A 23,168-nucleotide genomic window follows, 5' to 3' on the forward strand; every position below is an offset into this window, starting at 1 on the left:
TAATTATTTAGATTGATTCATTTAATAAAAAAATTAAATATCTAAATTAATTAATTGAGTGAAATTGAATTTTTTTAGGTAAAAGTTGCTCAAAAAATGAATTATACTAGCAGTAACTTACACAGTACTCACCACCCCAACCCTGAATTTTACACCCAAAGTCTCCAGCCCACCCGAAACACAGTGTCCGATTGGTTCTGGGCTTCACTTGGGCGGTCTCTCCCCATCTCCGTCCTTTCCTCCCCGGTCATCTCCTCCATTGCGGTAAATTGTCCTAATTCCTTCCTGCACTGTGTATTATGTGTTCCCTTCCCGGTGGAAACTACTACCAATGAAGTGCTGTGTGTTGGTGGTGGTGACTGTATTTTTTTCCCCTTTGTAGCGTTGACAGACTCAACTATTCGTTTCACCGGTTGTCTTCCTAACTTTTTCCGACTTCCGATGCATATGTACATGTATGTGAACTCGTCTTCTCTTTGTTGTCCCCTAATCCAATTGTCCAATTTCCACATCGGTTTAACTGGATTTTTTTTTCTTTTCACGATTTAAATTTGTGTGTAATCTTTCACTACTATTTTCCTTTCTTCTGTTAACAATTATTATTAAATTCTGAACTTCCATTGTATGATCTGGTGTAATGGGAAAGTGTGGGGTGTTCTATGGTTCCCTTGACTGCACATGCTTGTGTATCAGGATCGAGTTGCACATGCACGATCCTGCTCTCAGTTTGTGTGTCAGCCGGTTTCTAAACTGAGTCAATATTAATTAGTAGCTGCTCCGAAGATTGATGAATCTGTTTCTCATTTGCATTCCATGCGTATCCTATTCATGTTTTCACCTAAACGAACTCGGTCAATATTAATAGCTGCCCTTTTTTAATTTGAAAATTGATGAAGGTGTTTATCAATTGTACCCATGCCAATTTTTCGTGTTTTGATGAGTTCATTTCATTCATGAACAATGTATCCTCTGGATTAGAGCATACCTTTCACCCAACTTCCTTTCTTTACCATACAGTCCCGTGCATTTTCTGAAATGAAATTCTTAGGGGATCAAATGGTTTGAATTGTTTCTGCTTAGAGTTATGATTCCCCCTTTATTGGCTATGAATTTGGACTTCTATCATCTTCATATGTTTGCTTTCCAGAATTAAGCTGGAATGCTTGTTCTGCCATAACTTTAAAGTGTAAAATTATCTGGTTGCTTGCTTCCTCCTTATTCTGCAGAGATTTTTACTCTTAAAGGCCACAATTACGTACCCCTCAAGATACAGCGTTTGGGTTCAGGGGGTGACTTGCCCCCTGCTGGCGAGTTCAACCCTTTCCCTGTAGCTCGGAGGGTGAATTCCTTCCAAGCGATTGCAATGGATGATGCTATGGAGAGTGGTAACTTGGGGCCTTACCAAGACAGGCCAAGGATATTCCCCAACATGCGCACTAAACCTTACACACCATTGGTGAGGCTCATGTTTCACAACTTTATGTTCTCTAGGCTTTATTTATTTCTTTTCATCATTGTTTGGTGCTTATTGTACATCACTTTTTAGACATGCTCTTTTATCCTCTTTCCACAGACATTTACTTCTGTGCTTGCTGATTATATAATTTTACACTGTTTCTTTATGTTGGTTCAAGTTTAATTGGTGCCAGAGGTTGATATGTTTCACATTTGCTATGCTAGTCTGACATTTTTGTTTGTGGTAAGGTAGTAGAATCACAGTGCATGGCCTTGGTTTTAGTTGTTAATCAGAGTTGCATTTTCTTTTTGCTTTTACTGCCTTCTCCATTGATATTAATAGTCATATCCACGAAAGCAAATGATCTTTGCACAAAATGAGCACCGATGTTTGGGATCTGTGATGGAGACTTGCCCCGTTGTCCATTTGCATCTGCGTAGATTATTGAAACATCATTTTTTCAAGTAACTCTTCTTGTTTTAATTTGAATTGAAGAGGTTGAAATAAGTTGAGTCATTAAAGTTCTTCATCAAATGTCGAGGAATCATCTTATTGTTTGCTTGAAGCATATACTTGTTTGCATCAGATTGATAGGTATATTGAAGTCAAAACTCAAAGTCTTAGATATGCTTTCAATTCTTCCAGTTTGGGTTGTCTATTCCTATGCATGCGTTATAATTAGACTGTGTAGCACCCACTCTCAAGTTCTTTTGACTCCTTTCCTGGTTTTCATTGGCGTTCAGTGAGCAGAAGATGAAATTTCCATTAAGTGCCCACCCTACCAGATTTTAATGGAATTTGCATAGTTGCATCTTTTTTTTTGGGGGGGGGGGGCACTATGAGGTATAAGACAGAGTTGAAAGTCATATAGGAAGAGCTCTAGAGACAGAAAAATGTATGTTGAATTGTAATATGAGATGGTTTTTCTATTTTCTCTATTGCAATGATATTTCACATAAGAGGTGCCTGCTCGTCAAGAGGGATTTAATGTCTAGATTTTTTATCATTGTCCGTTCAGTCAGAGCATAGTTTTTGAAGTTAGTTAGTCTGAATGTCTTGTTCAATGAAATCTTACCTAATGTAGGCCATTTTCTTTTCGAGTTCGTTATCGTAATTGACCCTTAAAAGAAAAAGAATTGTTGCTTTTTAAACATACGCAAAATAAAAAATGTGACATTCACATAAGGATCGGATGCTTACAAAGACAAATGTATTAATATCCTAAGGTCTAAACTATGAGATGATGCGATGAATGGGAAAACCGTTTCTTGGTAAATGTAACAATACCTGATTTGCTGTGATCTAAGGCAGTCTTTTCAGTGATACCTGTCTCTCCACTTTGTTTCTTCCTAGAATCCTCTATAATCAGATATAAGGAAGGAAAGGACAAGAGGATGGAAGGTCATCCTTGATATGTCACCCCTGTGAGAAGCATTGGAGAACAAAATTAAGAATCCTTTTGCAAAGTTTGCTCATGTACTGTCATGGTATTTCAATTTGGAACTTTTGTATCCTAAATATATCCCTCAGTATGATTCCGGAGGGAAAGAGTGTAATTTCTTTTCAAACATTAAATATTTTTTATTATGGTGTTTTAAGGTGGAATTCCTCATAGGATAACTTAGTAGGTGAAACAATTTCTTCTATCCACAAAAAGAAAGATGTTGAAATTGTTTGAGGAGGTTTAGTTTGAGCTGCACTTATTATGAACCACAGTTTCCGATCAATTTAGCGTTTGTGAGAGATGAAATTTTCGGTAATATAAGTGTATCATTGTAGTTTTTGGTACAATTATTGAAGTGTCTGGATATTATGTGTGTAAAACAAGTATTTTCTCCTGGATTAACTTCTCAAAGTATACTCATTGAGTGCATATTAAAGAACATGAGCATGCAGCATTGGTTATTCTCACACAGATTTACACAAATTGTTTTGCTTTATATTTTGATTTATTCTGCTGTTTTTAGTTTCTTTGCCTGGTATTATCACCATTGACCCCTTGCTGCTGTGTGCAGATATTTCGTGTAATCAAGAGAATTAATGTCCGTATTCTATTTGTGCTTCTACTTCTTGGACTCGGAGCAATCTTCTATATTGGTGCTAGTACCTCGCCAATTATTGTATTCGTGTTCTCAGTTTGCATTATTAGTTTTGTGTTATCAATGTATCTCACTAAGTGGGTACTTGCAAAGGATGAGGGACCTCCTGAGATGGTCCAGGTACTTGATCTTCATTTCAAACTACTTATGATCTAGAATAATGCGGACTTATGTGTATGTATACGGTCAAGCACTACTAAAATGGTTGTAGATGCGTATATGATTGTTGTTCCATTAATATTCTATGCCAAATTGGGCATCTTTCATGTATTTTTGTTCCATTTAACAACTATTTTGAGTTCTTTTGAATGGAAAATTTTACTCTTACATTACTATCAATAATATGATTTGCAGTTACTATATCTCCATTCTAATCCTTGCAATTTTGAAGTTTTACCTTGTACATGTACAGGTAGCACTGTCTCAATTTTGTTTTGCCAAATACATATTGGTGGTTTTCACCTTAATGTTTGCTCTAAGCAAAAATGTCAAATTGCAAAAATATATTTATGTTATTCCAAAACTCCATCGATGCATAACTTAAATTCTTTCCATTTGGTAACTGAACCATTGTGTGTATTAAAGGTTTGGTAAATATTTTCATGCATATTATTACATAGTAAAAGAATAGCTTCAGCTATTCCTTCTTATGTCGGCCTTTTGTTTTACGAAATGGTAGCCTTCCATCCGCTTGCAACTATTTATATGTTTATTATCTTTCTATTTAGAAAGAAAAGTTGTAAGTCATTGAAATATTTGACTGTTGGCTTTTCACGTTTGAATACTTAAGTTACGGGTCTTGACCTATTGGTTTACTTTACTAGATATCAGATGCTATACGTGATGGAGCTGAAGGCTTCTTTAGGACTCAATACGGAACCATATCCAAGATGGCAGTCTTGTTAGCAGTTATTATCCTTAGCATATATATGTTCCGCAGTACAACACCTCAGCAAGAATCTTCTGGCTTAGGGAGGTAAAACATTCTAAAGTTGGTCATCTTGTTTACTCTTTAAAATTTGTAGCTGTCAAAGTTAATTTATCATTTGCATGCTGATGCAGATCAATGTCTGCCTATGTCACTGTTGTGTCCTTTCTTCTTGGGGCTTTATGTTCTGGTATTGCTGGTTATGTTGGGATGTGGGTGTCTGTACGTGCTAATGTGAGGGTCTCAAGTGCGGCAAGGCGGTCTGCGAGGGAGGCACTGCAGGTTTTTTGGTTTGGAAGAGTTTAGATTCTGCTGAAAATGCATTTAGAATTTGATATTCATTGGCTTAAATATGCAGATTGCTGTTCGTGCCGGTGGTTTTTCTGCCATGGTGGTTGTTGGTTTGGCTGTAATAGGCGTTGCTGTACTTTATTCCACACTTTATGTTTGGTTGGAGGTGGATTCACCTGGGTCAATGAAGGTCACTGACTGTGAGTTTGCAAATTAGTTGATTATAATTTGTTTAAGGGCCTTGTTTTTTAGCCTCTCTGAATTTTCAGATTGAGGGTTTTGACTTGGTAATAAGACTGTCATTTTCTTTTCCTTTGGCAGTACCTCTTCTCTTGGTTGGGTATGGTTTTGGGGCTTCATTTGTTGCCCTTTTTGCGCAATTGGGTGGTGGAATATACACGAAGGCAGCTGATGTTGGTGCTGACCTTGTTGGAAAAGTGGAGCAGGGAATTCCTGAAGATGATCCCCGTAATCCTGCTGTTATTGCTGATCTGGTGAGTCTTGCTGGATTTCTGGTTCCATTTATGAATGCAGATTAAGCTTTGGACGTTTGAATTCTAATGCAGCAAAAAGTTGATTGCAATTTATTTGAATTGATATGGCACTTCTAGGACATGGTTTCTATCTTTTGGCTATTGTAGACTTTTGGGCACTGAACAGAGAGTTCATCTTTAGTTTGTTACTGATGAACCTGAAGGAACTATGAAGCATAGGTTCATATCTTTTGTTTCTTGTAGAAATTTATGTAGCTGTCAAGATTTTATTTTGCATTGATATATGAAGTTTAGTGTTTGTAATTTTGCATTCTGTTTAAGGATGTAGTATACTATGATTAGATTGTACTTTGCAGCATTATATAGTGATATACTTGGTTGTTGCAACAAATTTAATTGATACTTTCTTGGTTAATTCATTGGTCATTTTATTTAAGGTTGGAGACAATGTAGGCGATTGTGCTGCCCGGGGTGCAGATTTGTTTGAAAGCATTGCTGCAGAGATAATCAGTGCGATGATACTTGGAGGAACAATGGCTCAACGGTGCAAGATTGAAGGCATGTAAATCACTTCTTGGATTATTCTTGCCAGTGTATGAATGTCTTAGCTGTCTAACTTTTAAGAATAATTTAATTTTCATTGTTGACATCTACTACTCAATTATGTGCAACCGGGGACAAAGCTCAGAGATCTTTTTGTGTCAATTGTCTTTCATTTTGTAGCAGATTCATATGTATGGTTCATGTTTTCAGTTCTTTTGCACCTTAGTTTTAATATTCAAGTTTATAAAATGCAATATGCTTAAGTTTTTTATTGGCATTGCAAGCGAATTTGATGTCAACTTGTGTCTCCTTAAGTGGAGCTACAGTTTTGAGATCTCATTCGGCATTTCGATGTTATTATGAACTGGTCACTGCTTTGTTTTCATGACAAAGATGCGCATCCTTCTATGCATGTTGAAAGTATGCTACTGGCTTTTCATGGAAAAGTAATTTATAGACATCTGTCCTTGAACTTACTATGGTTCAATTTCTGTAGCCAGTACTTCTTTGCTTCTTGAATGGTGGTACGATTCCCTTTTTCTTTTGTTTGAGTTTATAGTTTCAACTTTCTGTCCTGGTCATACTTTTCCCTTGGCTAAGTGAGGTGAACATTTGTTGTTTAGAAATAAGGCATACATTAATGGTTGATACTAGTGATTTATCAGTATGACAAGTACTGTCCCTGAAAAGGAGCTTCCAGAAATAGTGTGAATCATTTTGTTCTCAAATTGAATTCACTTGTGAATCATTTTACTCTATTATCAAATTTAGTTCCTGAAAGTTGTAATTCTTATGCTTATGGTTGAGCTTTTTGAAAACGGTTGAAATTATGACCAATAATGCTTTATATTACTTTCTTGTACAAGTCCATTTTAACCTTGTGTATAATAACAATTGGGTGCCCAATTTCATAGTTCAGCAGCTCTGGTCATTAGCAGGGATATAACTATGTCCAATATTTCAGTTTGTCCTGCCTTAGTAATCAGTGTAATATAGCCGACTAGCTTTCTGATCCAAGCAACAGACAAGTAGGCCTCTACCTATTTGATGAAAGTCTAATTAGATTTTATGTGGTTATAAGGCATCCAATGTTGATTTTACTTGACTGGATCATATGACATGGATGTTGGTCTTATAGTTGCTCATACGAGTTTATTTTGAACTTTTCCTGCTTCTACTTTCATTGAATTTGGCAAGGATATTCTTCTCTTTATTCATCTTTTTAAGGCACTGGCGGGAAATAAGTCCCTTTCTACATGTTTAGTGCTTTGCTCAACAACATAATAAGCCTATTTGCAGACTTTGAATTCTAGTTGTTTACATGCAGACCCATCTGGATTCATTTTGTTTCCTCTTGTTGTTCACTCATTTGACCTGGTCGTATCATCTGTGGGAATACTATCCATTCGGAGTAAACGTGATGCTGGAGCAATTGGCGTAGTAGAGGATCCAATGTTGATCCTTCAGAAAGGATACTCTGTTACAATAGTTTTAGCTGTTATAACTTTTGGTCTGGTAATATTTTGATCCCTTTCTTTAAACATAATTTCTCTCCTCTTCCTGACCTCTTGGTGCTTCTTTTTGCTGTCCAGAATGAGAAGGAACTGTTCTTTTCTGTCATTGCTTGGGACCCTTGGGTTATGTCCTTTGAGTGGCTTGGTAGGTAGTTGAGTTACATTCTCTAGCTGGTGATGGCTTTTCCATTTCCTTGCAGTCGACTCGCTGGATGTTGTATACTGAACAAGCACCTTTGGCCTGGTTGAACTTTGCTTTATGTGGTTTGGTTGGAATTTTGACGGCGTATGTGTTTGTCTGGATAACTAAGTACTATACTGACTACAAGCATGAGCCTGTCCGAACATTAGCTCTGTCCAGCTCCACAGGACATGGAACTAACATAATCGCTGGTATTAGTTTGGGTTTGGAATCGACAGCTCTGCCAGTGCTTGTTATTAGTGTATCTGTTATTTCTGCTTTCTGGCTGGGCCACACCTCAGGACTGGTGGATGAAGCTGGGAATTCAACAGGTGGTTTGTTTGGAACAGCTGTAGCAACCATGGGAATGCTTAGCACTGCAGCATATGTTCTAACCATGGATATGTTTGGGCCTATTGCTGATAATGCAGGTGGAATTGTTGAGATGAGTCAGCAGGTTAGTTCGGATGAGTTGTTGAACCTTGGTTATTTCCTAAAACCTTGTCTTCATCAAATGAGTGTATGATTCATTACCTTTGCAGCCGGAAAGCGTGCGCGAGATTACTGATGTTCTTGATGCAGTTGGGAACACGACTAAAGCTACAACCAAGGGTTTTGCTATTGGATCTGCAGCTCTTGCATCTTTCCTTCTTTTTAGTGCTTACATGGATGAGGTAGCTGCATTTTCTCATGCAGCCTTTAAGCAGGTGGATTCAGTCACCTCCATGACTTTCCTTCTTCCTCGTATTCTTCTTCTTCTTCTTCCTTTTTAAAGTGGTTCTGCATATATTTTGAAGTCTTACTTTTTGGACACAGCGCGATTAACATCTGAACTTCCACACCCTTGATTGTGCAGGTTGACATTGCCATCCCAGAAGTATTTGTTGGTGGATTATTAGGTTCCATGCTTATTTTCCTGTTCAGTGCTTGGGCCTGTTCTGCTGTTGGTCGAACTGCTCAAGAAGTTGTCAATGAAGTTAGAAGACAATTTATAGAGAGACCAGGTATCATGGTAAGTACGATATACCGATGAAGTTCTTTTGGTGTGTAGGTGATGTCTATAATGCTTATTATTTCACTTGCGGCAGGATTACAAGGAAAAACCAGATTATGGTCGGTGTGTGTCTATTGTCGCATCTGCATCTTTGAGGGAGATGATAAAACCTGGAGCTTTGGCTATTGTATCGCCTATAGTTGTAGGTAGGCTATTCACTGTCTTGATTACTGGTCTTTCCTTTAGCTACAACTGAAAAGGTTTAATCTATTTGCTCCAAATTCATCTTTACTTGATTCTCATGTTGACCCTTGATTCTTTTGCTGGCATCTGTCCACCCTCGCAGCTAGTCAACTATCTAAACCTATCCAAATTAGTAAATTTCTGTCATAGATACAAAGATCCACCTAGAAATGCAATGTGATGTCATTATGGAGAACCTTGTTTTCGCCTATGATTTTGGGTGAATACGAATATTTGTTTTTCTTTTGGTTGCCTTTGAAAATCGACTTTTATCACTATACAGGTTTTGTGTTTCGGATGGTGGGATACTATACTGGACATCCTCTTCTAGGCGCAAAAGTTGTGGCTGCCATGCTGATGTTTGCTACAGTTTCTGGAATTCTAATGGCACTTTTCTTGAACACTGCTGGTGGTGCCTGGGATAATGCAAAGAAGTACATTGAAACCGGAGCTCTTGGAGGCAAAGGAAGTGACTGCCACAAAGCTGCAGTGACTGGTGACACGTAAGTGCATTTTCATTAGTTAGTGATTTACTTGTAATTCAATTTCCTCCCTTTATGGTAAAAATATGTGCACACGTGTGGACACACAGTTCCATTTGTGTTGATGGAAAACTCGGGCAGTTCACTTCTCACTCATTTATATACAATACAACTCATGGAGTTCGTTCTGAATCTGACTTGCAGTGTGGGAGACCCATTTAAAGATACGGCAGGACCTTCTTTGCACGTGCTCATCAAAATGCTTGCAACGATTACTCTTGTAATGGCTCCAGTGTTTCTTTGAAAGTGATGTTCAAACCATCTCAAAGTATACAGCCCTTTCTAGGGCCATCGCAGACTGCTTGTCAATCTAATGCCGTAGGTTACAACTATACGCGCGCGCACACATATACATATTATTATTATTATTATTATTATTTTGCCTGAGTTTGAATAAAAATTTATTAAGCAAATTTTAGTTTATACTTAAATTGTAGTTCGTATACTCTTCTTGACCAGCTATGGTTTCTTTTTGGTCGAATAGAATATTAGGATTTAGTTTTGATGGTCCTATTTTTGGGCAAAATGATAAGGGGGACAACTGGAAGGCATTCGTTCAAAGAAAGGTACGTACCTAAGCGTGGCTTGGGATTTTATCTAGTAAAGCAGCTGATGCAAATCAGTTTATTTAGACAATGGCTTCAGAACTGGTGTCAAAAACTTAAAAAGAACTGGTGTCGGAACTGGTTTGAAAGCGGCCATTGCCTATTTCACTTTGCAACTGGGAACTTTTTTTTTCTTTTTTTTTTTTTTGAAAAAGAACTCGGAACTTTTAATTTTAGATGCGTTACATCTCTATTTTAGTTTTGACCGACCGTTACGTAAGCAATAGTTATGTCACTTATGTGTACATTGAAGTTTGTCCGGCTAACCAAGAAGCCTCAACGCCGTTAATGTTAGACGCACTAGTCTTTTTTTTTTTTTTTTGTCAAAATTAGACGCACTAGTCAGTGGGCTTGTTTGGATAAACTTTTAGCCCCTCATCATGCGTAGGTGGTTATTTGGATGATAACTAATCCCTAAATTAGTTTTTTTTTTGGGGGGGGGGGGGGGGGGGGCGTTAGGAAACTATTGACCTCGCATGAGATTGTATGATATGAAGTCGGACACGTGTTTGGATCATTACGGCATTCTTAATGACTTACCTTTTGGTTCCGTCATTTATTTGCTTTCTTTTCTTGGTCGTGAAAATGAATTCAACACAAAAGTGTAATAGATGTTGACTTTTCTCTTAGCTTCAATCATTGCTGATTAAAAAAAAAAAAAAAACTAGTAATAAGAACAATCTTAAATGTGTTTGGATTGAGATGATTTGAGAAAAAATAATTTATTTTATAAATTTTAATTATATTTTTATCTCACATATATCATATCACAAAAAGTGTTATAATAATAATTTCAAATAAATCATCTAAACATGTCTTTCCACTCAAAATGGCTTTTTCTACTCAGAATGACATGAAAAAAAATATATATTTCATATAAATGTCTTGTATGCATTTCAAAATGAAATGTTGGTCCCATTTCCAATGTTTAGTGCAATCAATAATTAGATGTCAAAATAAAAAATATGTAAAATTGACTTAATTATCTTGAAATCTATTATTGAGCATTACATTTGTTTACATATTTTGTTTATTCTTGCTTTGCTATTTATTACTTTATACAAGGAATTTTGATTTTTTTTTTGTATAGTATGAATTACATTTTAGATAATGTCAGTCAAAATAAGAAAGTGGACTGCAATGTTTGGAAAGTCATTTAAAATTTTTTTTTAATATTTTTTTTATACATATTTTTTAATCATATTTTTATTTTATATATATTGCTGTATATTTTTTTATAAAAATTTCAGAAAAGAAAAGGAAAATTTTATATACTTACAAGTTAGTAATACTGCTAGTTTGTATTCTGTTTGGGGGTAGGTGTGTAATTATGCCAACTACAAGGGGCAGTTTTGACCAGAAAAAGAAAATCACCAAGTTCACGTTCTCTTCTCCTCTCCACTGGAGTAATTTTTTCCAAGTGTCATCAGTCGTCTCTCACCTCAATTCAATTTTTTTTTTTTGGCAAAAACCTCAATTCAATTGATTACTGTCAGTTTTATCGTTTGGAAAAAAAATTTGATTTCTGTCAGTTTTGGTCCTTTTGCATCTGTGAGGCATCACAGAAACATTGCCAAACAAACCCCTCCTCCCCCCAACCCCTGTCCAAAAAAAAAGGGCAAAAAAACTTTCGCTCCTCATTTTTTTTACACCCCAAATCGGAAGATATCGGTTGGAGTTCCATCGCCGATCGGGTCTTGGGAGCGAGATTCACCTCAGTCACGTATCTTTCACTCGCACAATTCTACACATAAGATTTCATATACACCTAGAGACACGAGCATATTTTCTCCGTCTCCGATCTGCCAGACAGAAAGATGCCGTCGTTGTACGGAGGACCTCTCACAACCTTCGAAGATGCCGAGAAGGAGAGCGAGTACGGTTACGTCCGCAAGGTCCCCTTCATCTTCCTTCAATCTATATCCTCTTCTACTACTACTTCTTCTATTTTTTTGTTTTGTCTTCTCTTATATTTTCTGACAAGCTCAATAGGATCCAATTTCTCAATCTCCTCAGCGGAATAGCGTATACATTTGTATACTGGGAGAATTTGATTTTCCCTGTATATATTCCATTGGATACTTAGTAGTTATTTCTGGCTCCATCTTTCCATGATCTTTATTCTGAAAGCCATTATTTTAACTTGTTTATGCGCATCGCTTGCTACGATATTTGCTTGTCGTTTCCGATTCTGTGCTCCGAGACTCTGATCTAATTGTATTTGGTTTATTTCTCTGTTGTAAAGTGGCATTTCTGTCTTTTGCTCGGTTTTAAATGCTATTGTCGGTATCTGCAATCAGAATACTGATCGGCTATGTTGGCATCAGAATACTGGCAGCAGCTGCTTTTCGGATAGCTCCGAGAAATGTCTAAATTTGTTCATCTTACTTCTGTCTTGCTCGTTCAATTGTTGGAGGTCAATTAGGATTCAAACTGTTAGTTTCCATATGTATTAGTTTCTGTAGCGCAGATCAGTTTTACTTACTCAACTTCCTCCATTTTTTTTTTTTGGGGTGTTACCTACCCTTTCCTTTTTTCACTGTCTTATGTCTGCTCTAAATGCTAGGAAGCATTCAATGGCATTTCAGCAGATTGAATTTCGTTACTGCATATTGTTGGCTTTCCTACTACTTAAGAGTGTGGATGCTTTTTGCATTTTCATTGAACAGCATCCATGTTATATCTGGTGCTAAGATGTTAAAAAATGAGTTCCTTTTTGTATTCTTTTTTGGTAATCTCTTTTTTTTTTCTGTAACAAAGTCAAAGCTACCAGAATAGGGGAAACTTTTACTGACAACTGATGGTAATGCTCTTTTGCATTTGTTTTTCCTGAATAGGTATCAGGACCAGTGGTCGTAGCAGATGGAATGGCTGGGGCTGCTATGTATGAACTGGTTCGTGTTGGACATGACAATCTTATTGGGGAAATTATCCGTTTGGAAGGAGATTCTGCCACAATACAAGGTAGTTTATCATTTCCTGGGAGTTCTCTCTCCTTTTTGAGGGTGAATCTTCCCTCTATACCTAAACTTTGGCTTGTATTTTCCGGACAAAATTGTAAATGTCTTACTTCTATTTTTGAAACCAGAAAAAGAAAAATTTTAAAAAGAAGAAATAAGATGGTTCCTGCTATTTTTCAGTGTTTTATGGAATGAACTTAGGAGCTTGATATTTACAATAAGATCTTTGTATGTCTCTGTTGCAGTGTACGAGGAAACAGCTGGGTTGATGGTGAATGATCCTGTCTTACGGACGCACAAGGTTGTTACTTACATTATTCTCTGTGTTATTCTTTTTTTTTTTTTTTTTCTCTTTTGAGGAAATTGTCTATTAAACATTACAGCTATTGTTCAAATGTGAATTCTTTTAAACATTCTTTTGTGGAATTCTTGATTTCTTTTACAGCCCCTATCTGTCGAACTTGGACCTGGAATATTAGGCAACATCTTTGATGGTATTCAGGTCTGTGGATCATTGTTTTCCCTCTTAAATCTAAGAGCTCATGAAGTTCATGTAGAAGCTTTCTTAGATTAGTTTCAGATGATAATCCCTTTTCATCCTTTAATTGCTCCATCCAGAGGCCTTTGAAGGCCATTGCGCTAAAGTCTGGTGATGTATATATTCCTCGTGGTGTGTCTGTGCCAGCACTTGACAAAGACACACTTTGGGATTTTGAACCTAAGAAAATAGGTATGCTTAGAGTATTTAAGTTTAGATATTTAGGCTGCATTGTAATGGTTTATACCTTAATGTGACTGAGAGAGACAAATTGTGATTCTTGTCAATGTATCATCATTTCATGGCAGGTGAGGGGGATCTTTTAACAAATGGAGACTTGTATGCTGTAAGTATGAAATGACTTATTTAAGCGTGGAATGGACAACCGTTCTATAAGCATCCATTGTATTTTAACTTGACTTACTGCTTGATCAATCTTGTGTGTAGACTGTCTTCGAAAACACTTTGATGCAACATCATGTTGCTCTTCCTCCTGATGCTATGGGAAAGATAACCTATATTGCACCAGCTGGTCAATACTCGTTGAAGGTTTGTTCAATCAAGTCCATTATTATGCTAACATCATCCAGTTAATTGCATGAGTGGAGTAATGCGAATAGTATTCAAAAGCACTGTGTCCAACAGCTTATGCATTTGCATTCTTGAGTTGATGTGCCTCCTATTTTCTCCTCAGACTTAGTACAAGACACAGACGCTAACTTTTGGTTCAAAAGGACATGTAATGCATTCTTTGGATCATCAACTTTAATTATTTGTTAGTATATTACTGCCTGTATTTTGCCACAGTATCAACCATCCTGTGATTGTGATTAGATCATGCTTTGAAGTTGTCATTTTGGCATTCTGTCTTCCTTAGAACTGGAAAGGCATTTAGTTTTGATTGAAAAACTCTTAGACAATGAAAGTATGTAATTAACTAGTTGGAATTGTGAAGGAAGTGCTTAGTAAGGTTTATCATTAGATTGTGACATACTCTCTCTTTATCTACCAGGTATGTTTGAAAACTTTTTTTTTTTTGTCATTTTCTGGATTGGTTTGGAGCAAGTATTTGCTAGTTGATGTGTTGTTTTCTTGTGTTGAAAAGCAGAAATTTGTAATTTATTGCTGGCTCTAATGTTGGTTGTTCTTCTGGGAAGAATAGTGGAACTTATTTTACATTTTAAGTTTCAATCTTCAAATATTGTCCTTGCTTTCTAGGTTAAGCTTTGCCGATTGCTTGAATCTTGTGGAATAGTATAACGTAATGGGAACTCTGTGTAAAGACATCTCCAAAAACTTTTTTGGCTAACACGGTTAACGCTTGTAGATGATTGTATGATGTTGAAAAATTGCAATTCATAGACAATGAGGTTTTATGGTGTCCTAACAAGAAGGGAGATAAACCTTTACCTGAGGGATAAATTGTAAATTGCTGGAAAATGCATCTACTGCTATGGGCAATGCCAGAATTTTGGGTCAGACAAAAAAGCAAAGCATGGTTTAAGAATGGGATGAGGGAGCATTACACTGTCTATTACTGTTGAAAATATGCTGTATATTTTCATAAGTCATGCATCCGAACCTACTTGTTAGTTGTTAGCATCAATACTCTCAGGCCTGAGGTCAATATAATCCATTGTGATCCATTTTGTTTGTTAACTTCTTGCACTGAGTGTTTTCATCAACATGCAGGATACTGTTCTTGAGCTTGAGTTTCAAGGAGTCAAAAAGCAATATACCATGCTCCAGGTTGGCACACATTCCAGTTTATAGATAATTTTTGGGTTATATGTGATGTTTGTTGCACTATGAAAAAAGCATCTGACAATTGTTTCTTGGGAAACTGCAGACTTGGCCTGTGCGAACACCTAGACCTGTTGCTGAAAAGCTTGCTGCTGATACTCCTCTTCTTACAGGGCAGGTAGTTGATCTGTCAAATAAATCATGTTTTCACACTGTTCATTTGTTTGCAAGTCCTAGCAAATCTGCTGTTTCTAAATAGCATTCTGTTGTGTCAGAGAGTTCTTGATGCCCTGTTCCCCTCAGTGCTGGGTGGTACTTGTGCCATTCCTGGTGCATTTGGCTGTGGAAAAACAGTCATTAGTCAGGCCCTTTCCAAGGTAATCTTCTGGAGTTATATATTGGAATTTCCCATTGTGATGTAGGGAATGGAGGATGCTAGAAAAATTTGTGCAATTAGTAAGCTGACTTTGTTCTGGGAAAGTAGTAAACTAATTTTGATTCTTCTATTTTCTGGTTACTTATGGATGCAGTACTCTAACTCCGACACTGTTGTTTATGTTGGTTGTGGGGAAAGAGGAAATGAAATGGCAGAGGTATGGCTGTACGGGTATCTGTAATTCATGCTTGCTGGGTTCATTATTCTATTTTATTTCTGAATTTATTTGAATGAAAATTCCCAAATCCAGGTGCTTATGGATTTCCCTCAATTGACAATGACGCTGCCGGATGGTCGTGAGGAATCTGTCATGAAACGTACTACACTTGTGGCGAACACATCAAATATGCCAGTGGCAGCTCGTGAGGCATCAATTTATACAGGTAAATTGGTCACTAAATGTTCTATTGTCAATTCCAACTCCCAAAAAAAGTTAAAGTACTACTTCCAGGAAGCACAAAATCCATTTTCATTGAAAATGGAAGGTTCAAAGTGCAGTACATTAGAGTCAATGGTAGTCATTTTATGGATTAGTTGCTTTTTGTGTTAGTCATTTTTCCTCTGAAGTAAGGTAGCATGTTAGCTTGTTAACCTGATTGTGTTCCAGGTGCTGAAGGGTAAGTGGGCCATGCTTTCAATAGGTTGCTGTTACTCTTTGTTGCTTTGACCCTCTGCATATTTTTTTAATGCCTCTTGCTGTAAAGCACAATAAATGTCCCTTATCTTTGTCAATTCCTCAAATTTTATAAATGTCAATTTGCAGGGATCACTATAGCTGAGTATTTCAGAGATATGGGGTACAATGTCAGTATGATGGCAGATTCAACATCCCGTTGGGCTGAAGCATTGCGTGAGATTTCTGGGCGTCTGGTAATTGTTTCCATCCTGGTTCTGCTATGGCATGTAGTTCATTTGTAAAAACTTCTATGCAATTCACTTTTCATACTTGCTTTCCTGCAATATCTTTCAGTGCTGTATAAGGTGATGTCAGAATTGGTATTTGTGTCTTTGCGCGATTTTAAAGATCATAATGTAATTGCTTAAATTACCTTGTTATTGAGGTAGTCATTATAACCGTATTTGCTTGTATTAAAAGCATCAAGTGTGACATTACATCATATCAGCAATTTGCCTCAACGTGTTTCTCCATTCCCCTTCTTAAGCAACTTCTGCAATGATTTGTGCGCAGAGAATGAGATTAATCATTCATCTTGTCATCCTGATTCTTTACTTATTCATGACATGCTCAAACCTTTTGAGATGGAGAGGCGTTAAAATATTTGCAACTGGAAAGTCTTCGACCTCCTGAGAGGAAAATTTGGTTTAGCTTGTTATATTTGGACTGGAAGGGCATTTTTAACTTCAATTTATTTTAATGGAATGTTGAGGTTAGAAGATACCTTTCCTGAACTGGGATCGTAGTGCATCTATCTTAAGGCAAGGATAGTTTCACTTGTGATAGTTCCCACTCGTCAGACCGCATAAGTCTTAAATGTTACATTTTAGCGCGCTCTCTCCATTTTTAATCTATGTGACCATAATAATTTTCCCCCTAATCAAAAATAGTTCCTGGGAGTTTTATTGCTATTAGTTGACTGGTTCTTAAATTTGTTGATGTAAAAATTCTTATTGTTAGATGAACTACTTTTTGGTCCCATCTTTTTGGTGCTTAGTTGTTGAACAGTTTGAAAACTTTAGCTCTGAATTTTGTGTTTCTAGTTTGAATTTGATGGAATTCCTTGTCAAGTCTGTAATAAGTTATTTAAATTATGGTTGCCAAACGTGCAAAGTCGTCACTCCATATCAACAGAATGGGCAATGTTGGTAATATGAATGGTCAGACGTATGTTTAGAGTCTACTTTGTGCTGACCTGTACTTTTTGTCCATTATAGGCAGAAATGCCTGCGGATAGTGGATATCCTGCTTATCTAGCAGCTCGTTTGGCATCCTTCTATGAGCGTGCTGGAAAAGTTAAATGCCTTGGTGGCCCAGAAAGAACTGGGAGTGTGACGATTGTTGGTGCTGTTTCTCCTCCAGGAGGAGACTTCTCAGATCCTGTCACATCTGCTACCCTCAGCATTGTCCAGGTGATCTGTTTACAGAACTACTACTTCCATATATTCATAAAGAATAATCCTTCTTTTTTAACTATGCTGTTGTATAAATTTGTCATTGGTCAGGTTTTCTGGGGTCTCGACAAGAAATTGGCCCAAAGAAAGCATTTCCCTTCTGTCAATTGGCTTATATCGTACTCGAAGTACTCAGGGGTGTGTTCTCAACATATTTAAGTCTGCTTTGAATTGTGTATTTTGCCTACTTTTGTTATCTTTCTACTCGTGATCAAAATGCTGATGCTCTCTGACTGGGTTCCCAGGCACTGGAGTCCTTCTACGAGAAGTTCGATTCGGATTTTATTGACATCAGGACTAAAGCTCGTGAGGTGCTGCAAAGGGAGGATGACTTGAATGAAATTGTGCAGGTATGTGATTTGTTGGTTTCACCCACCTTGAGATAAAATTTGGAAGGAATAGCATTTTTTCTGTACTTTGTGTTCTCAAGGGATCAAAGTAAGAGGATAAGATTTTTGTACAAGGCACACAACATTGTCCAATCAAAGAGCAAATAGTCAAATTTACGCGCTGCTTATTGTTTCATCTCTCTCTCTCTCTCACGTTTTGTGTTTGGGCTTTGAGCTGATCCTGGTATGAAGCATGGCAAATTGTATGGTGGAGTCTTGGCATCCTTTCTGTTCAGACACTGCCATTGGGTGTTTTCTTTTGCAAGAGATAATTAATGGGGGAGGATATGCATATTGTCCAAGTTAATATGTGCAGAACAAAATTAATTAAATAAGAATAGGAGGAACTAAATGACTTAATAGGCTTTGTCTTGTATGGCTGTTATTTAGCCTCAGCATTTTTGTACAGCTTGTTGGAAAGGATGCTTTGGCTGAAACAGATAAAATTACGTTGGAGACAGCAAAGCTTTTGAGGGAGGACTACCTTGCACAGAATGCATTTACTCCGTATGTCCCTATCTATTGGCACGTCAATTTAATTGGTTTAATCTCTTGGCTTTAATCAATATCTTGCAACTTTGGTGACAGATATGATAAGTTCTGTCCTTTCTACAAGTCTGTATGGATGATGCGCAACATAATTCATTTCTATAGTCTGGCTAATCAGGTAAAGTATATGGCACCATTTCTTGCTTTGTCCTTGCCCTTTTAATTGATAATTTTGTTGAAGCTTGCTACACTCTTTCCTCTCAGAGGCTCTCTGTATGTTTTAGTTTTTTATTTTCCCAACTCCTGTTTTCTGTTAATTACTATACATCTAAAAACAAAGTTTAAGGTTCATAAGCTGTATAATTTCTGAGTCAACAGCTTTCACTTTTTGTTTGCTTTTTGCTGCACTTTGTCAAATGAGGGTTGGCCATTTTTTTTGAGTAGTTATTCCCGTGAGTTGTCCTAATTTAGTACCACATACAGTATTCCTCATCTATGGTTTTTGGGTTTAACTTGAGTCAGTTGAGTGAGCTTATGTGTTGGGCTGATTTTGGTGCTTTACACCTTTTATCAAAAGTATACTAAAGAGGAGACGGAAAAAAAAAATACAGATTCTGTTCTGGACCCCCTTTATTTATTTATTTGGGTAGTGATCTGGATTTTGAACATGTAACCTTCTTGTTGCAGGCGGTGGAACGAGCAGCAGGCATGGATGGCCAGAAGATTACTTACACCCTTATTAAGCATCGGCTGGGTGATCTATTCTACCGTTTAGTGTAAGTAAATTTTTAATGAATGGCATTCATTAAACAATTATCTGGAGATATTCTGGTTCTAATATATGTCCCTTCTGTTTCTTGTATATGATGTTTCCTCGTAACAATGCAGGTCTCAGAAATTTGAGGATCCAGCTGAAGGAGAGGAAGCTCTGATTGCAAAGTTTAAGAAACTCCGTGATGATTTAACTGCTGGTTTCCGGAACCTTGAGGACGAAATGCGATGATCTGTACATCAGCAAAAAGTGTTTTAGCGATCAACCATGTTGCTATGATTTCAATTCCGGGTCAGGTGTGCTAAGCCCTTCTTAAGCAATGGAGGAGTGTTATTAGATATGTTGAGTTCCTGGTCAGCCCTCTGTTTGGCCCATACGCTATTGGTTCGTCTAGCCTATATTGTATTTCACTCGATATTTCTGTGCTTTTCATTGGCTTCTATTTTTGTTTTGAGGATATCGGTTTAGGTATAAATATCGGCCAGTTGATTTGTCAGTTACAAGTCAAAATAAGCAGTCTGTAACCATATTTATCTCTTACCAGTTCAAATAAGCCATGTAACATAAAAATGATTGCGGACTCGAAGCTGGGTTGAAGTTCGTTTTCCACAATTTTTGCTGTTTTTCACTTTTCGACAGTTCTTATAATTCTTTAGAGGACAGAAACGTGCATGGCAACATTGGACTATCAAAATGCGTTGGTAGGGTAACTAGGGTTTGGCGGGGGCAATATTAGCGGTGAGATGCAGGGGAAAGCGGAAAAGTATTTTGTACAAATTAGATATGCCACGTCTGCTTGCAGCTAACGATTCAATTCTCAAAAGTTTTTCAGTACACACGGCATTTCCGGTACCTTGTTGTACGATCAAGAGAGATGTTAAATGAAGGAGCGGTGCCGTCAAAAAAAGGGGTTGCACAAAACTTGTCTAAATTCGGCTCATTCAATTCCTTCTGTGAGTTGGGTTGTAACATATTTTGATTGTCACTTTGCTACATGCTAATGCAACTCAAAAGCGTGTTTCCGCAACGCACCAATCCAAATGACATCATCATTCTTTTCTTTCTTTTTTTTTTTTTTTTTTTACCCTTTCTTCCAGCGAGATTCATGGTGTATTACTCTTGTTGAAGGAAATTTCCAAATATTGAAGTCTGCAGGGTGCGCGATGAAAGAACGTACATCTGCTGCAACCACAAATCAGTTACCTTCCAGCGACAAACAGACGAGGTGGAGGGCGAAGACTCGTTAATACTCGCTCGCCCATATTACATGCTCAAACAGTTAATCAGTATCCACAGCAAATTAATTATAAGTAATCAAAATTCAAAAATTCCAAATGCACGGCCAACAGTCAAGTTACAGATCAGAACGCAGGCTTTATCAAAATTGGAAACCATCAGGAAATAAATTGAGTCTGTTTGGATTGTAAATTATGACAGGACATTGTTGTCAAAGTAGAAGAATACTACTAGTTCAGGATAACTGCGAGAAAAAGGTATTCTGCCTGGGAATGCAAGATGAAGGCGAGATTTTTCATATTAAGAAGCTCGAACTAAGAAACATTCGTTTTCAGACAATTGTTTCACAAGCAAGATTATCACTACATGGTATTTTCAGCTCTTATATTAGTCTGCTGCTGTACTCAACCAGGTCCAACTTTAGGGATGTCATAGTGCTCGCTCATATTAGCTAGATACTGATTGAAGTCCTGAATTCGGTCACGGTGTGATTTATCGGCCGTCTTAGCCAATCTATGCATGTCAATTTTAGCCCTTTGCTCGACATAACGCCTCTCAGCCGGGGTAAGATGATCATCCCAACGAGCAACATTTTCTCCTGCAGATTTGCTAGCATCACCAACTTCTTCGTCTTGGCTGGGATCAGCTAATTCTTCAGTACTTCCACCTGAATCAAGGAAGAGACTGTTTTCAGAACTAATGGAGCCATTTTTTGGTGGAGAAACTGAAAAATATTTTAAGGGGGGAAAAGCCCCAGACAGTTTCATGATCATCATCATCATCATATCTTCATAGCAAACTTCCCACAAGCCAATGGATCCTCATTAGTTATTATATACTAGTAGGATACCAACCATGTGGCTGCTTCGTTCTTCAATAATGTTTGAAATCCTATATTTTTGCTGTCTAATCATGAAAATCTACGACTAATCCCAAGACTGAGCAGCGGAGGGCAGCTGCTCTTCCTGTGACAGAGAATAAAAGTTGTGATTCTTGTCTGTCCAGAATAGAACTGTGTGTTAGATGAATGACACCAACAAGCACAATATGCTTCTTCCATGCATATACATTCCACGGAGTATGGATGCGTTAAGCAAGCAGTCAGGCCTAGGAAAGTTGCAGTCATTTTTTGCACGATACTTGGACTCCCCTAACATGACATGGTGTTTGGTTGGAAGGCACAAGTGTTGGAAAGTGGAAAGGAAGATGAATCCCAAAATAATTTTTTCTTTGTGAGTGTCCATCTGATAGGAAAGTAGTAGGTTTTACACACAGTTTTCCTATAGTTTCCCACAGCACCCTGCATAATTTGCCAGTGTGCAAAGTGAAGGTTTTTTTTTTTTTTCTGAGGGTCAAAGGCAATTGAAAAAAAAGAGGTTACTGATAGGAGCGCACCTCCTAAGGAATCCAAACGAACATACGAAAAACTTTTCTACAGCCTTTTACCATGACTAGAAAGGTCCTTTTGCCAGCCTCATCAAAACCAAACCAATGCCAGGTTAGGATGATTTGATTACTACCATGCAGAGGACAGAAGAGACTAGCAAGTAGCAAGGGCGGCTATAGCGACGGTAAGCTAAAATACCCGGAGAAGTTGAACTTCGGATTCCGGACCAACAAAATGAAGTGAATAAGAGATGGCTAGCATCTTGAATAGAAATCCCTTTTGACAAGGCACAAAAATAGGAGGGAAGGGGTAGTAACTAACCAGCTGAAAGCAGGTCATTATCCTTGGCAGCAGCGGCGGTCTCTTGGTCGTCGTCGAAATGTTCAGTCAATTGATGATTCTTGTCGTCATTCTCCAGCTGCTTGTTCTTCTTATTCTTCTTCTTCCTTATCCCAGAAGCAGCCTTCACATCTAGGGCCTTTCCCTTCAGTTTCAGCTTTCCTCCGACCACATTCTCATACGCAGAAGACATATCCAACAGCAATACAATCTAAGCTAACCAAAAAATAGGAAAAAAAAACACAAAGAAACCAACCAATTAATTGATAGCTTTCAGTTATGACAGCAAACGCCAACGCCACACAATCAATCAATAGATCAGTTTCATTTGTGGGGAGGAGATCCAAAGATCAACAATAAAAGAAGAAAAAGAACCCTAAAATATACGAGATACCCGAATTGAATTGCATGGAATTGAGACGGGGCAGGAGGAGGAGGGGGGGGGGGGGGGGAACGGTCGGACAAAAGGAAGAGTGGTGGATAGCGATGACGGCGGGGAAGTTGTTGATCTGTATTCTGTAGTTTGAGTCGGAAGCGAAACACACCTAACTTAGCAACTTAAATCGAGGACAGGACTCCTACTGGGCTGGGCTCCCTTCCCTTTAGCATTCCACGACGGAAAGCCCAGATGCTGGGACCGCTAATTCACAATTGGTACGGTACTGTGTTTGTTACTATTTTCGCTAATTTGTCTTCGATTATTTTCGCTTCCACCAAACATTCACTCAACAGTGTGCTTCTTTTGTTTTTTTTTTACTATTTGTTTATTATTGTCTTCTGCATATGCAAACAACAACAGATACTTCTGCTCTGTCTTTTTCTTTGGGCTATCATTCCTTTCGTCTTCCATTATCATCAT

The 23,168-nt window shown here is 37.7% G+C and overlaps 3 protein-coding genes across 8 annotated transcripts; 2 read left to right on the plus strand and 1 right to left on the minus strand.

The window, feature by feature from the left end:
- The first annotated feature begins 127 nt into the window (after nt 1–127).
- LOC113739581 (pyrophosphate-energized membrane proton pump 3-like) lies at nt 128–9,716 on the plus strand. Of its 4 annotated transcripts, none has more exons than XM_027266837.2 (16): nt 130–264; nt 383–455; nt 1,227–1,456; nt 3,472–3,675; nt 4,380–4,531; nt 4,618–4,765; nt 4,842–4,974; nt 5,096–5,268; nt 5,706–5,826; nt 7,139–7,326; nt 7,526–7,963; nt 8,049–8,213; nt 8,363–8,518; nt 8,595–8,706; nt 9,027–9,246; nt 9,430–9,716. In XM_027266837.2, the coding sequence occupies exons 3-16, from the start codon at nt 1,364–1,366 to the stop codon at nt 9,527–9,529; spliced, it is 2,403 nt and encodes an 800-aa protein (XP_027122638.1). In that variant the 5' UTR covers nt 130–264; nt 383–455; nt 1,227–1,363; the 3' UTR covers nt 9,530–9,716. The 4 variants fall into 4 exon arrangements, with proteins under 4 accessions (XP_027122639.1, XP_027122638.1, XP_071901231.1 ...); XM_072045130.1 differs by having other exon boundaries at nt 1,245–1,456; XM_027266838.2 differs by lacking the exon at nt 383–455 and having other exon boundaries at nt 128–264.
- A 1,592-nt stretch (nt 9,717–11,308) lies between these two features.
- On the plus strand, nt 11,309–19,959 carry LOC113739578 (V-type proton ATPase catalytic subunit A). Its single transcript, XM_072045132.1, has 20 exons — nt 11,309–11,785; nt 12,728–12,854; nt 13,096–13,151; nt 13,296–13,352; nt 13,469–13,580; nt 13,697–13,734; nt 13,836–13,937; nt 15,081–15,137; nt 15,238–15,309; nt 15,407–15,508; nt 15,662–15,724; nt 15,818–15,950; nt 16,331–16,437; nt 17,461–17,655; nt 17,749–17,835; nt 17,943–18,047; nt 18,496–18,593; nt 18,675–18,753; nt 19,263–19,351; nt 19,464–19,959. The coding sequence occupies exons 1-20, from the start codon at nt 11,708–11,710 to the stop codon at nt 19,576–19,578; spliced, it is 1,872 nt and encodes a 623-aa protein (XP_071901233.1). The 5' UTR covers nt 11,309–11,707; the 3' UTR covers nt 19,579–19,959.
- An 897-nt stretch (nt 19,960–20,856) lies between these two features.
- On the minus strand, nt 20,857–22,970 carry LOC140005047 (uncharacterized). Of its 3 annotated transcripts, none has more exons than XM_072045135.1 (3): nt 22,704–22,970; nt 22,292–22,520; nt 20,857–21,250 (listed from the first exon to the last, which is right to left on the minus strand). In XM_072045135.1, exons 2-3 carry the CDS (start codon nt 22,500–22,502, stop codon nt 20,988–20,990), a joined length of 474 nt encoding a protein of 157 aa, XP_071901236.1. In that variant the 5' UTR covers nt 22,503–22,520; nt 22,704–22,970; the 3' UTR covers nt 20,857–20,987. The 3 variants fall into 3 exon arrangements, with proteins under 3 accessions (XP_071901236.1, XP_071901237.1, XP_071901235.1); XM_072045136.1 differs by having other exon boundaries at nt 22,292–22,525; nt 22,704–22,799; XM_072045134.1 differs by lacking the exon at nt 22,704–22,970 and having other exon boundaries at nt 22,292–22,644.
- Between the last annotated feature and the right edge of the window lie 198 nt (nt 22,971–23,168).

This window comes from Coffea arabica, chromosome 4c (genome assembly GCF_036785885.1).
Source record: "Coffea arabica cultivar ET-39 chromosome 4c, Coffea Arabica ET-39 HiFi, whole genome shotgun sequence".
NCBI lineage: Eukaryota > Viridiplantae > Streptophyta > Magnoliopsida > Gentianales > Rubiaceae > Coffea > Coffea arabica.